General features: G+C 42.5%; 1 protein-coding gene across 2 annotated transcripts in view; it reads right to left on the minus strand.

Moving 5' to 3' along the window:
• The window catches only part of LOC124044034 (calcium/calmodulin-dependent 3',5'-cyclic nucleotide phosphodiesterase 1A-like), a 76137-nt gene extending 67839 nt beyond the window's left edge, over positions 1–8298 (minus strand). Inside the window, exon 1 of one of the 2 annotated variants that reach the window (XM_046363352.1) lies at positions 8181–8298. In XM_046363352.1, the coding sequence (XP_046219308.1) occupies positions 8181–8248 (68 nt within the window). In that variant the 5' untranslated portion in view covers positions 8249–8298. The remainder of the gene's footprint in view (positions 1–8180) is intronic. The other variant, XM_046363349.1, reaches the window with a different exon arrangement.
• Positions 8299–12997: the final 4699 nt, after the last annotated feature.

Genomic DNA, 12997 nt, shown 5'->3' on the forward strand with positions numbered 1-12997 from the left:
ATTTCAATAATTGAAAAAGAAAAACATGAACCTTGAATAATAGTAAACGAGAACACAAGAACACTCATACTGAGCAAGTCAATCAAACATTTTTCATATTTGCTCCCTGCTGCGTTGCATGATTGATGAGGGGTTGCCATGGTAACACATGTTCCTGTTACACAAATGGCTTCTTGGTACTGAGGGTGATGAATTGACTGCTGTAAAAGAAAAGAAAAGTAGAAAAAACCCAGCGAAGAATGGACCTGATGCTGTGAGGCAAAGGAACTTCATCTAAATGCTTGAAGTCATTTTTACTTTGACACTAACTTTCTTCCTTCCCTGAAGCCCTGTATAACAAATACACAAGATTCACATCTATTAAGCATTACAAAATGCATCCCACGTCTCTCTGCCCTTCTGTGTTTGGGGGAATTCTACAGGCTTAGAACATACTTAGCTGTGTTCTCTACTATGTAAGACTCCTTTCTCCCGCAATAATATTATGAGGAAAGACCATTTACATAATTCTAAAGAATGAATGTCTTCTTTATGAATAACAAATTAGCCGTGCGAAGCTAAACTCCCGTCAACAGCGCACTTGTCAATAAATATGTGGAAGTCAACCTCCTTCCAAGAGGGCACGTGTCAAACTATAAGCAGAAACGAGTAGTGTGTATAGTACCATATGTACTGTATGTTAGCCTATACAGGTTATGTTACAGTGCTGCTCAAGGTCACATCACCATGATTCCTTTCAACCCCCTCTATAAAGGCATAGCTATCATCAGTGTACATCTGATACAGAGCAAAAACACACGTGTACACACGCAAACACACACACACAGTTTCCCTCTAGTTTCCGTCAATCTGAGATTGGTACATCCATTTTTGAAAGTTTAAATGAATGATATGTATCTATTGATTCTTGTTGAATATGAGCTTAGTTCAACTGCCATACCCCATCAGAACACACAATATAAACAATGTACATGTACTGTAAATAAACACTGTAGAGCCTCAAGACATGGTTAAAACTATAATGTTGATATCATTGTTGGTCAGTCCTTGGACTGTCTATGAAATAGAGAGTTGTTACATTTTTCCAGACCCATCCCTATTTTTTTACCAAAGACACAGGCAGGGTGTTCGCTGTGTTATTGCAGATTGCCCCTTTAAATCTAACCTAATCAACTCTTCTCTCAATCCTCTTTGTGATACTATGACAGATACCTGCCATAGCAGTGAATGGAGAAATAATTCACTTGATTTGACTTCTACAAACATTTGTCATCAAGTTTTGTGATGTAGTAATACAGTGACAGATAAACAGCCAGTGCCTGGAAATGATCATTGTTAGGACAGGAAGGTGATGGATAGCAGAGAGAACACTGTGTGGCCGTATGGTTTTAACACATATTTTTAATTAAATGGCTTTTTAAAGTACCTACACTACACTATGACGCTTTGCCAATGTTCATTTCCAAAGCCGGTTGGAATTGTACACGGTGATTGATATTTTTGTCTTCTTACTCAGGGTCATATGCTCAGAACTTGTAAAAATAAAGTATAATTGCTAAATTAAAGTTCGGTATCATGGCAGCAAAGTTCAGTACACAACCCCTATCCCCTAACCTTTCTGTGTTAGAAGATCTGAATGAACCAAACAGACAGATGAAAACAATATGGCAGTGCCTCATCTATGCCCACTGAAAGTCTCTAACCCCATATAAACAAATGTGGCTGTGAAACGCAGCTGTCACCATGGAGACCAATCCTGAATAAGGCAATATGTGAAAACCGTATCTCTTTAATTAGGTTCATATGTTGGCATTTAATTTGGATGAGCAATGGACAGAGAAATCCCAAGAGAAAAGGGATTTAGATATGAGGGTGGATACAAGGCTAGCTGTCGAGTTCCACTGATCTACTTTGAACACGATATCGGTGATGAAGCAACTCATTTTAAATGAAGGAAGCGAAGTGGGCGAGGGGACTGAGGGGAGACGTGAGCATTGGCGAGAGAGTGTGAACAGGGCGGGACCTTAGTTGCAGAATGCAGAATTTTATGCAAATACTCTGCGATATCGTGGCATGATTGACCAATCAAAGCTTACTATAGCTGCCAGCCCCTACTGGATTCTCTGCTGATACCTAGCACTATCTAGCATGCTTGTTGCTGACAAGCACCCACATGAGGGCAAAGCTAGAGAGGCTATCCGAAATATCGCAGACCGTGGAAATCCCCTGTAAGAGTTATGGTTAGGGTGATCTTTCTCTTTGTTTTGTTATATTAACATATACACTATATATACAAAAAAGTATGTGGACACCCCTTCAAATTAGTGGATTTAGTTACTTCAGCCACACCCGTTGTTGACAGGCGTATAAAATCGAACACACAACATTGCACCGTCATAGGATGCCACCTTTTCTACGAGTCAGTTCGTCAAATTTCTGCCCCACTAGAGCATCCCTGGTCAACTGTAAGTGTTGTTATTGTGAAGTGGAAACGTCTATGAGTAACAACAGCTCATCCGCGAAGTGGTAGGCCACACAAGCTCACAGAACGGGACCACTGAGTAATGAAGTGCGTAGCGCGTAAAAATCATCTGTCCTCATTTGCAACATTCACTGCCGAGTTCAAAACTGCCTCTGAAAACAATGTCAGCACAAGAACTGTTCGGGAGCTTCATGAAATGGGTTTCCATGGCTGAGCGGCCGCACACAAGCCTAGGATCACCATGCGTAATGCCACGGGTTGGCTAGAGTGGTGTAAAACTCACTGCCATTGGACTGGAGCAGTGGAAACAAGTTCTCTGGAGTGATGAATCACGCTTCACCATCTGGTAGTCCGACAGACATATCTAGGTTTGGGGGATGCCAGGATAACGCTACCTGCCCGAATGCATAATGCCAACTGTAAAGTTTGGTGGAGGAGGAATAATGGTATGGGGCTGTTTTTCATGGTTTGGGCAAGGCCCCTTAGTTTCGGTGAAGGGAAATCTTAACGCTACAGCATACAATAACATTCTAGATGATTCTGTGCCTCCAAGTTTGGGGAAGGCCCTTTCCTGTTTCAGCATGACTATGCACAAAGTGAGGTCCATATAGAAATGGTATGTCGAGATCGCTGTGGAAGAACTTGACTGGCCTGCATAGAGCCCTGACCTCAACCCCATTGAACACCTTTGGGATGAATTGGATGCCGACTGCGAGCTAGGCCTAATCACCCAACATCAGTGCCCGACTTCACTAATGCTTGTTGCTGAGTGGAAGCAAGTCCCTTCAGTAATGTTCCAACATCTAGTGGAAACCTTCCCAGAAGGGTGGAGGCTGTTATAGCAGCATTTCCATATTAATGTTCGACGAGCAGGTGTCCACATCATTCTGGTCATGTAGTTTGTGTTCTCTCCTGGCTCGTTAGTTATTGAGTGTGTGCGTCACAAACGGCACCCTATTGCCAATAATAGTGCACAATGTTTTACAAAGCCCCATAGGGTTTTGGTCAAAAGTAGTGCAATACTGTATGTAGGGAACAGGGTGCCATTTGAGACGCATGCAATGAGTCTTTCAGAATTATGTCTACCAGGGCTCTACATAAAAGCTGATGGTACTCATCACTGCAGCTTTTTGAGGGGAAAACTGGAGACATGAAATAAAACAGAATCCCCTGAAGATTCATTAAAACATGCACACTGTCTGCATTTCCTTTATCTCCTGCATTCATTAACAAAGTCTTCATTACGCTTCACAAAGTGGGAACAAAATGTTATAGCTTGATAAATTATATGTGTTCACATCCCCTGTGCCCTTTGGATTCCACAGGAATTGTCATCAGAATATTAACTAAGGTATTAGATAGCTACAAGATTGACATGACCAAGTCAGCACTGAGCGGCAACACCTCCTGTCAACACAAACAGTTGGTGACCTATTTAGCTAATATTGGGATACTTAAATCAAAAAATCAAATTGTATGTCACATGCGCCGAATACAACAGGTATTATCGTGAAATGCTTACTTAACCAACAATGTAGAATTTTTCAAAAGTAAGAAAGAAAATATTTGCTAACAACAAAAAAAATACAAATAATAATAAAATAAAGTAAGATCCCAATAAAACAACAATAAAGACGCCATATACAGGGGGTACCGGTACCGAGTCAATGTGAGGGGGTACAGGTTAGTTATGGTAAATTGAGGAAATAACTACTTGTAGGTAGCAGAAAACTGACTACACATAGATTATAAACAGCGAGTAGCAGCAGTGTAAAAAAGGTGGTCAATGCAAATAGTCCGGGTAGCCATTTGATTAACTGCTTAGCAGTCTAATGGCTTGGGGATAGAAGCTGTTAAGGATCATTTTGGACCTAGACTTGGCGCTCCGGTACCGCTTGCCGTGTGGTAGCAGAGAGAACAGTCTATGACAAAGATGACAAAGGTGGCTGGAGTCTTTGACAATTTTTAGGGCCTTCCTCTGACACCGCCTGGTATAGAGGTTCTGAATAGCAGGAAGCTTCGCCTCAGTGATGTACTGGGCCGTACTCACTACCCTCACTACCCTCCAAAAAGCCTTGTGGTCAGATGCCGAACAGTTGCCAAACCAAGCGGTGATGTAACCAGGATGCTCTCGATGGTGCAGCTGTATGACTTTTTGAGGATCTGAGGACACAAGCAAAATATTTTCAGTCTCCTGAGGGGGAATAGGCGTTGAATAGGTTTTGTTGTGCCCTCTTCATTACTGTCTTGGTGTGTTTGGACCATGATAGTTTGTTAGTGATGTGGACGCCAAGGAAATGGAAGCTCTCGACCCACTCCACTACAGCCCCGTCGATGTGAATGGGGTGTGTTTGGCCTCTCTTTTCCTATAGTCCACGATCAGCTCTTCTGTCTTGCTCACATTGAGGGAGAGATTTATGTCCTGGCACCACACTGCCGGGTCTTTGACCTCCTCCCTGGAGTCTGTCTCATCATTGTCGGTGATCAGGCCTACCACTGTTGTGTCACCGGCAAATATAATGATGGTGTTGGAGTCATGCATGGCCACGCAGTCATGAGTGAACAGGGAGAACAGGAGGGAACTAGGCACACAGCCCTGAGGGGCCCCCATGTTGAGGATCAGCATGGCAGATGTTTTGTTGCCTACCCTTACCACCTGGGAGCAGCCCATAGGAAGTCCAGGATCCAGTTGCAGAGGGAGGTGTTTAGTCCCAGGGTCCTTAGCTTAGTGATGAGCTTTGAGGGCACTATGGTGCTGAACGTTGAGCTGTAGTCAACGAAAAGCATTCTCACATAGGTTTTCCTTTTGTTCAGGTGGGAAAGGGCAGTGTGGATTGCAATAGAGATTGCGTCATCTGTGGATCTGTTGAGTTGATATGCAAATTGGAGTGGGTCTAGGGTTTCTGGGATGATGGTGTTGATGTGAGCCATGACAAACTTTTCAAAGCACTTTGTGGCTACAAACGTGAGTGCTATGGTGTGGTATTCATTAGGCAGGTTACCTTGGCATTCTTGTGCACAGGGCCTATGGTGGTCTGCTTGAAACATGTAGCTATTACAGACTCGGTCAGGGAAGGTTGAAAATATCAGTGAAGACACCCACCAGTTGGTCAGCACATGCTTTGAGTACGCTTCCTGGTAATTCGTCTAGACCTGCGGCCTTGTCAATGTTGACCTGTTTAAAGGTCTTACTCACATCGGCTACGAAGAGCGTGATCACACAGTTGTCCGGAACAGCTGGTGCTCTCATGCATGGTTGAAATTGCTTGCCTTGAAGCATGCATAGAAGGCATTTAGCTCGTCTGGTAGGCTCACGTCACTGAGCAGCTCGCAGTTTGGTGCTTACGATAACCATTATGTGATTCATCAATTCTGACTTCATCAACAGGAAGAAATGCAGGTATCTCGGAGAGAAAGAACAATCCTCATCAAATGGTCCACATGCTTTTAAAGTTCTGCACTAGTTAGTTCACACAAGGGTGGCAGGTAGCCTAGGGTTAGAGCAGTAGCCCAGTAACAGAAAGGTCCCTAATTTGAATCCCCGAGCTGACAACATGAAAAATGTGCCCTTGAGAAAGGCACTCAACCTCTAATTGATCCAGGGTTGCCGTTAATAATGGCAGACCCTAGCTGTGACTCCACTCTCTGAGGGTGTCTCAGGAGGAGTTAGGATATGCAAAAAATACATTTTTAATTCACACATGAGTATACATGAGTATATTTTAAATATGACAAATATAAGCAGCTAACTCTTACTACAAGCCTTGGTGCAGACCCTCATTCTGTTTTTCGCTCATTCAAATGATCTTGCAATGAAGAGAGGAGATATGGATTTGGGCTAGCCTAGTTAGTTCACACATTCATGACGGTCAGTCCCCTGAGCTGGCCACATAACATCATTAGCCTCCTAACGAGGAGAGGGACAGTGACATTAGCATGGAGCTGTAATTGGAGGAGACATGCCAGCCTTGACACTGTGTGTGTCCCAAATGGCACCCTGTCCCGATTCCCTTTATAGTGCACTATTTTTGACCAGAGCCCATTTGGCTCTGATCAAAAGTAGTGCACTTTGAGCCTCCCGAGTGGTGCAGCGGTCTAACGCACTGCTTCGCAGTGCTTGAGGCGTCATTACAGACTCAGGTTCGATCCCAGGCTGTGTCGCAGCCAGCCACGACTGGGAGTCCCATGAGGCAGCGCACAATTGGCCCAGGGTCGTCCGGGTTAGGGGAGGGTATGGCCGGCCGAGATGTCCTTGTTCCATCGCGCTTTAGCAACTCCTGTGGCGGGCTGGGTGCATGCACACTGTTTCCTCCGACAGATTGGTGCGGCTGGCTTCCGGGTTAAGCAAGCAGTGTGTCAAGAAGCAGTGTGGCTTGGCAGGGTAGTGTTTCGGAGGACGCATGGCTCTCGACCTTCATATGGGAGTTGCAGCGATGGGACAAGACTGTAACTACCAATTGGGGAGAAAAAGGGGTAATGCACTATATAGGGAATAGTGTTATCTTACTCAGAACTACCTCTTTTGATTGGGGTCAGATATGTACTGGTTCTGGCAGATATATGTCCTGTGTGGATAAGTAGAGCATAGCAATGCCAAGGTCGAGGGTTCAACTCTGTCATGGATCACAAATACACATACAAAAAATGTATGCTGTGATGTAGTTGCTTTCGATAAAACTGTATGCAAAGAGATTATATTTAAACAATAAGTATCTGAAGAAGTATGTCCGTTGCGTCGTGCTTTAGGACACCATGGTATATTCGGCCATATATCACAAACCACCGAGGTGCCTTATTGCTATTATAAACTGGTTACCCATGTAATTACAGCAGTAAAAATACATGTTTTGTCATTCCCGTGTTATATCGTTTGATATACCAAGGCTGTCAGCCAATCAGCATTCAGGGCTTGACCCACCCAGTTTATAATATTGCATATCAAAGCTTCTTTTTCTCTTACTGTAGTATGCGGCTCACTCTAGATTATAGTTTCACTGCATTGTAGCTTTGCTCTTTGCAGACTGAAACATTGTGGTAGACTGTTGCTTCTTCACTGATGCAAAGGACTGTTATTTTTGCAAAGTGGTCATGATTTTCATAACAGGACTTTGACTGCGATATGTTTCTGAGAACAAATGAGCAGCAGAGTGGACGTGTTGCTATGGCTACCTGAGCCTGGGCTTGTGTGTGTGTGTTTCTGCGGGAGAACTGATGCCAAAGCATTGAATTTCATTACTCCCACCGTTTATACCCCGATGCAAAACACAGCATTTTGCTCATGAATCAAAGAGGATCAAATGGGATATTTTAATGGGATAAAGACCCAACATACCAAATCTAAATGTAGATCAAACATTGTGTCCCTATCCAGCTCAAAGGACCAGTGTGCTGGGACAGGGAATGATGATGAAATGTGTGATCAAACATTGGCCATTGCATGAACTGGGGGTACAGATGTATGCTTTGTTTTTTATATGAACACAACACAGTGAAGTGAAAGATACTGTAAGCAGTAACAGCCAACATGAGGACAGGCCTGTGTCCATAAAGATTATATAATTACAGCCAGGCTATGCAGCGCCCCAACCTGATCCTGGGCTCTTTGGCTGCATATATGAACTGTGAAGTGAGAGTTGTCCTGTGGAGTACTGTCCTGTGGCAGGTTATAGCCAGTCGGACACCTAGCAGGGTATCTTACCTTATCCTGGGGTATTTGGCTGTAGTCACAGTGTTTTCTTTCCCTGATCCCCCTGTTCCCATCCCCATCCCTGGTTGCAGCCGAGGCCGGACCCCCACAGTGCTACACCTGGTCCTCAGTGGCCAGGACAAGGGTTGGGATGGCTTGTGCACTATGGAGTTGGATTGCAGTGAGTCACCTGGCAGGACAGGAGGAGCAGACTGTTAGAACCACAGCTCAGACAACACACTGTGAATCGTGTCCTGAATCGTGCCTGTGACTCCTCGTGTCCTCTCTACTCACCTCCGTCTCAAAATGTCACAGAAGGAGGTGAGGACAGAGGCACAAGGAAAGATGGATTGCAGTGTTAGAATTACATATTTTCCACATTGTTCAGCGAAACAACACACTGGTCAAGACTGTGACTAATGCAGGAGTAGCTTGGATCAGCTTTATCATGGCAAACTAATGTAGCATTTTTTTTCTCTCACAAACTTGCCACTGAAAACAAATGTATCGGTTTATGATAACATTCCTATGATGCGGATTAAATCCATTAGAATCCCTGACAATCTGAACCAAATTAGCCTCTACCTCTAATTTCCGTGATTTCTGTGGAGAAATGATTACCTTCCGACATTCTGTATTATTGTCATCTAGGAATGTCTAATTATTTCATCCCACTAGCGTGGTTTAGATATGGACATCATTAATATACTAATGGTTTTCTGTAGTCTTTTTCCTGTTAGGAGTAGAGCGAAAAGGAATCAGGATCAAAATGAGAATATTAACAAAGTCCATTACTGTAATTGAGAGAGAAAGAAAGAGAGCGAGAGAGAGCGAGAGAGAGAGCGAGAGAGACACAATTAGACACAACCAAATCATAAGAAAACAAAAATATAATTATTTCCAATGTGTCAAGTAATTAACAAAATAACAGAGCAAACTAGAATTCTATTTGTCCCTAAACAGAGAGTACACAGTGGCAGAATACCTGACCACTGTGACTGACCCAAAATTAAGGAAAGCTTTGACTATGTAGGCTCAGTGAGCATAGCCTTGATATTGAGAAAGGCTGCCGTAGGCAGACCTGGCTCTCAAGAGAAGACAGGCCATGTGCACACTGCCCACAAAATCAGGTGGAAACTGAGCTACACTTCCTAACCTCATGCTAAATGTATAACCATATTAGAGAGACATATTTCCCTCAGATTACAGAGACCCACAAAGAATTTGAAAACAAATCCAATATCTATTGGGTGAAATTTCAGTGTGCAATCACAGCAGCAAGATGTGTGACCTGTTGCCACAAGAAAAGGGCAACCAGCGTAGAACAAACACCATTGTAAATAGAACCCATATTTATGTTGATTTACTTTCCCGTTTGTACTTTAACCATTAGCACATCGTTACAACACTGTATATAGCCACAATCTGAATTGTCTTTTTTGTTTTGGAACTTTTGGGAGTACAATGTTTACTATTAATTTTATATTGTTTATTTAACTTTTGTTTAGTATCTATTTCACTTGCTTTGTCAATGTAAACATATGTTTTCTATGCCAATAAAGTCCCTTAAATTGAAATTGAATTGAGAGAGGGGAAAAAGAGGTGGGTTAGAGAGAGTCAGTGTGAGTCAGTGAGTGAGTGGGAGAGGGGTGCGTGGATTAGAGAGAGGGAGAAGGAGAGAGAAATAAAAGGAGAGCAAGAGGGAGAAGAAAGAGAGTCAGTAAATACAATGATTTGTACACAACATTTATAAGCTTATTTATACAACCAATCACTGTTAGTGACAGTCAGTGTGGTTTAACAGGTTGCCATGGAGACAGTCAGTCGTAGCCCCTTCAAAGTTACAGTAGCAGCGCACTAATGGAAAGGCAAAGCTTCTCATCCATGATGTAACAATAATATAGTCTTAGAGCAAATGCATGTTTTCTCTCTCTCTCTCTAGTGAGTAGGAACATTGGGAAATGATTGAGTCCTGGGAGTACAATAGTGGAGGGAGTGGAGGCATTCTATTTCTATGAGTGGAGGATCCAGTGGAGAATGTTCCAACTAGAGGTCGAAGGATTAATCGGAATGGCCGATAAATTGGGTCCGATTTCAAGTTTTCATAACAATTGTAAATCAGTATTTTTGGGCGCCAATTTGCCGATTTTAAAAATAAAAAAAATGTAATACCTTTATTTAACTAGGCAGGTCAGTTAAGAACACATTCTTATTTTCAATGATGGCCTAGGGACGGTGGGTTAACTGCCTTGTTCAGGGGCAGAACGACAGATTTCCACCTTGTCAGCTCGGGGGACCCAATCTTGCAACCTTACAGTTAACTAGTCCAACGCAATAACGACCTGCCTCTCTCTCGTTGCACTCCACAAGGAGACTGCCTGTTACGTGAATGCAGTAAGCCAAGGTTAGTTGCTAGATAGCATTAACCTTGTCTTATAAAAAACAATCAATCATAATCACTAGTTAACTACACATGGTTGATGATATTACTAGATATTATCTGACTGAGCGGTGGTAGGCAGAAGCAGGCGCCTTAACATTCATTCAAACAGCACTTTCGGACGTTTTGCCAGCAACTCTTCATTGTGCGTCAAGCATTGCGCTGTTTATGACTTCAAGCCTATCAACTCCCGAGATGAGGCTGGTGTAACCGAAGTGAAATGGCTAGCCAGTTAGCGTGCACTAATAGCGTTTCGAACATCACTCGCTCTGAGGCTTCTAGTAGTTGTTCCCCTTGCTTTGCATGGTTAACGCTGCTTCGATGGTGGCTGTTGTCGTTGTGTTGCTGGTTCGAGCCCAGGGAGGAGTGAGGAGAGGGACGGAAGCTATACTGTTACACTGGCAATACTAAAGTGCCTATAAGAACATCCAATAGTCAAAGGTTAATGAAAAACAAATGGTATAGAGGGAAATAGTCCTATAATTCCTATAATAACTACAACCTAAAACTTCTTACCTGGGAATATTGATGACTCATGTTAAAAGGAACCACCAGCTTTCATATGTTCTCATGTTCTGAGCAAGGAACTGAAACGTTAGCTTTCTTACATAGCACTTTTACTTTCTTCTCCAACACTTTGTTTTTGCATTATTTAAACCAAATTGAACAAGTTTCATTATTTGCTTGAGGCTAAATTGATTTTATTGATGTATTATATTAAGTTAAAAATAAGTGTTAATTCAGTGTTGTTGTAATTGTCATTATTACAAATAAATACATTTCCAAAAATCGGCTGATTAATCGGTATCGGCTTTTTTTGGTCCTCCAGTAATCGGTATCGGTATCGGCGTTGAAAAATCATAATCGGTTGGCCTCTAGTGCAAAAGATTCTATCGAAAACCTGTTACAAACTATGGAGATTCAGTTAGGTTGTTGTCTTGAAATACTGCTTCCCCAGTGACATAAACCGCTAATGACATCAGGACAATTTTTGTGAACTTTTAAAGATTAGACTATGCTTGATGTGCAGCTGTATGTCTTACACATGTAGGATCTTAATTTCAGCCAGTTTGCTACAGCAGGAAAATAATCCTGCAGCAAAAATACATTTGTATTATTATGTGGATTATAATTAATGGACATTGTTGTAGGGGTTGATACATTTTTTGAATGGGAAAATCATGTCTGAAATTTCTACATGGAAATTACAAACTTCAGAAGACTTTTGAACCTCAAATACACTACAAGTTTTATATTTCCTGAATTACAGAAAAGTTATCCCGCAACAAGGTGACCAAATCTGTATGAAGAGAATAACAGAGCATAAAAGGTTGATGCTGACAATGGGGTGGAATGCTTAATGTCTTTGAACTAATCTGACTTGCATGACGCTTAGATAAAACAGACTGACTGAGGACACAACACACACGTACACACACACACACACGTGCACAAGCATACACACACATACTGTAGTCAGCCACTTTAATGGGGAACAAGGATTTGTTCCAATCTTTGAGTTATTGAGGAAGAGAAATGACTTAATTTCTGAAAGAGTGAGCCACCAACAATGTACTAAATGTAAACATGCAAATAGTATTCCTGATCAAAACATCCCCATGCTGGGTGTGTGTGTGAGAGTGTCCTGCAGCTGCCATTTCAGCCCATTAGCAGGCGATCTAATTCTGATTTGATCATACCTCGTTCAGTCTTGTGAGAACAGAACACGCTAACTGCTGTATTCTCTGGTTGCCATGGTAAAAGATAAGAACCAGATACACATGTCCAATGACATCCCACCAGGAAACATAATGAATTCAGGAAATACATAATGAGTTCTGAAACAAAAACCACAGCCCGGGGTTATACTGAGGTTAACCATTTCTGTGGAGGGGGTCATCGGCTGTCACCTGCCCTCCATCGAGGAAATGCACGTGTACGACTCCAGGACAAGAAAGCGTGCAGAAAAGATCATTGCTGACCCCACACACCTCAAACACCCCATCTTTCAAAGAACCCCCTCTGGCAAATAGTTCCGGTCAATCTTGACCAAAACCACCTGAACAGTTACTTCCCCGGTGCTGTGGCCCTCACCAACCGGCCATCGGGCTCATAGGGATTAATAGACTTTGCATTGAGCCGAACACTGCACCTTCCCATCAGTGACCTGTAATACTAATAACTGCATTTGCCCTATGTACACACTATGTACTCCTTTGCATAACACTTTATATGCACTGTACACAGTATATTCATCACTACAGCATCCCTCCTTCTACATACTGTACATATATAACCCCTCTGTAAATTGTATATCCTCACTGTAAATCAGTTTATATTCCAGAGTTTTATGTTTACTGTGTTATGTATGTTGACTTGGTGTCTGTAT

This window comes from Oncorhynchus gorbuscha, linkage group LG09 (genome assembly GCF_021184085.1).
Source record: "Oncorhynchus gorbuscha isolate QuinsamMale2020 ecotype Even-year linkage group LG09, OgorEven_v1.0, whole genome shotgun sequence".
Classification (NCBI taxonomy): domain Eukaryota; kingdom Metazoa; phylum Chordata; class Actinopteri; order Salmoniformes; family Salmonidae; genus Oncorhynchus; species Oncorhynchus gorbuscha.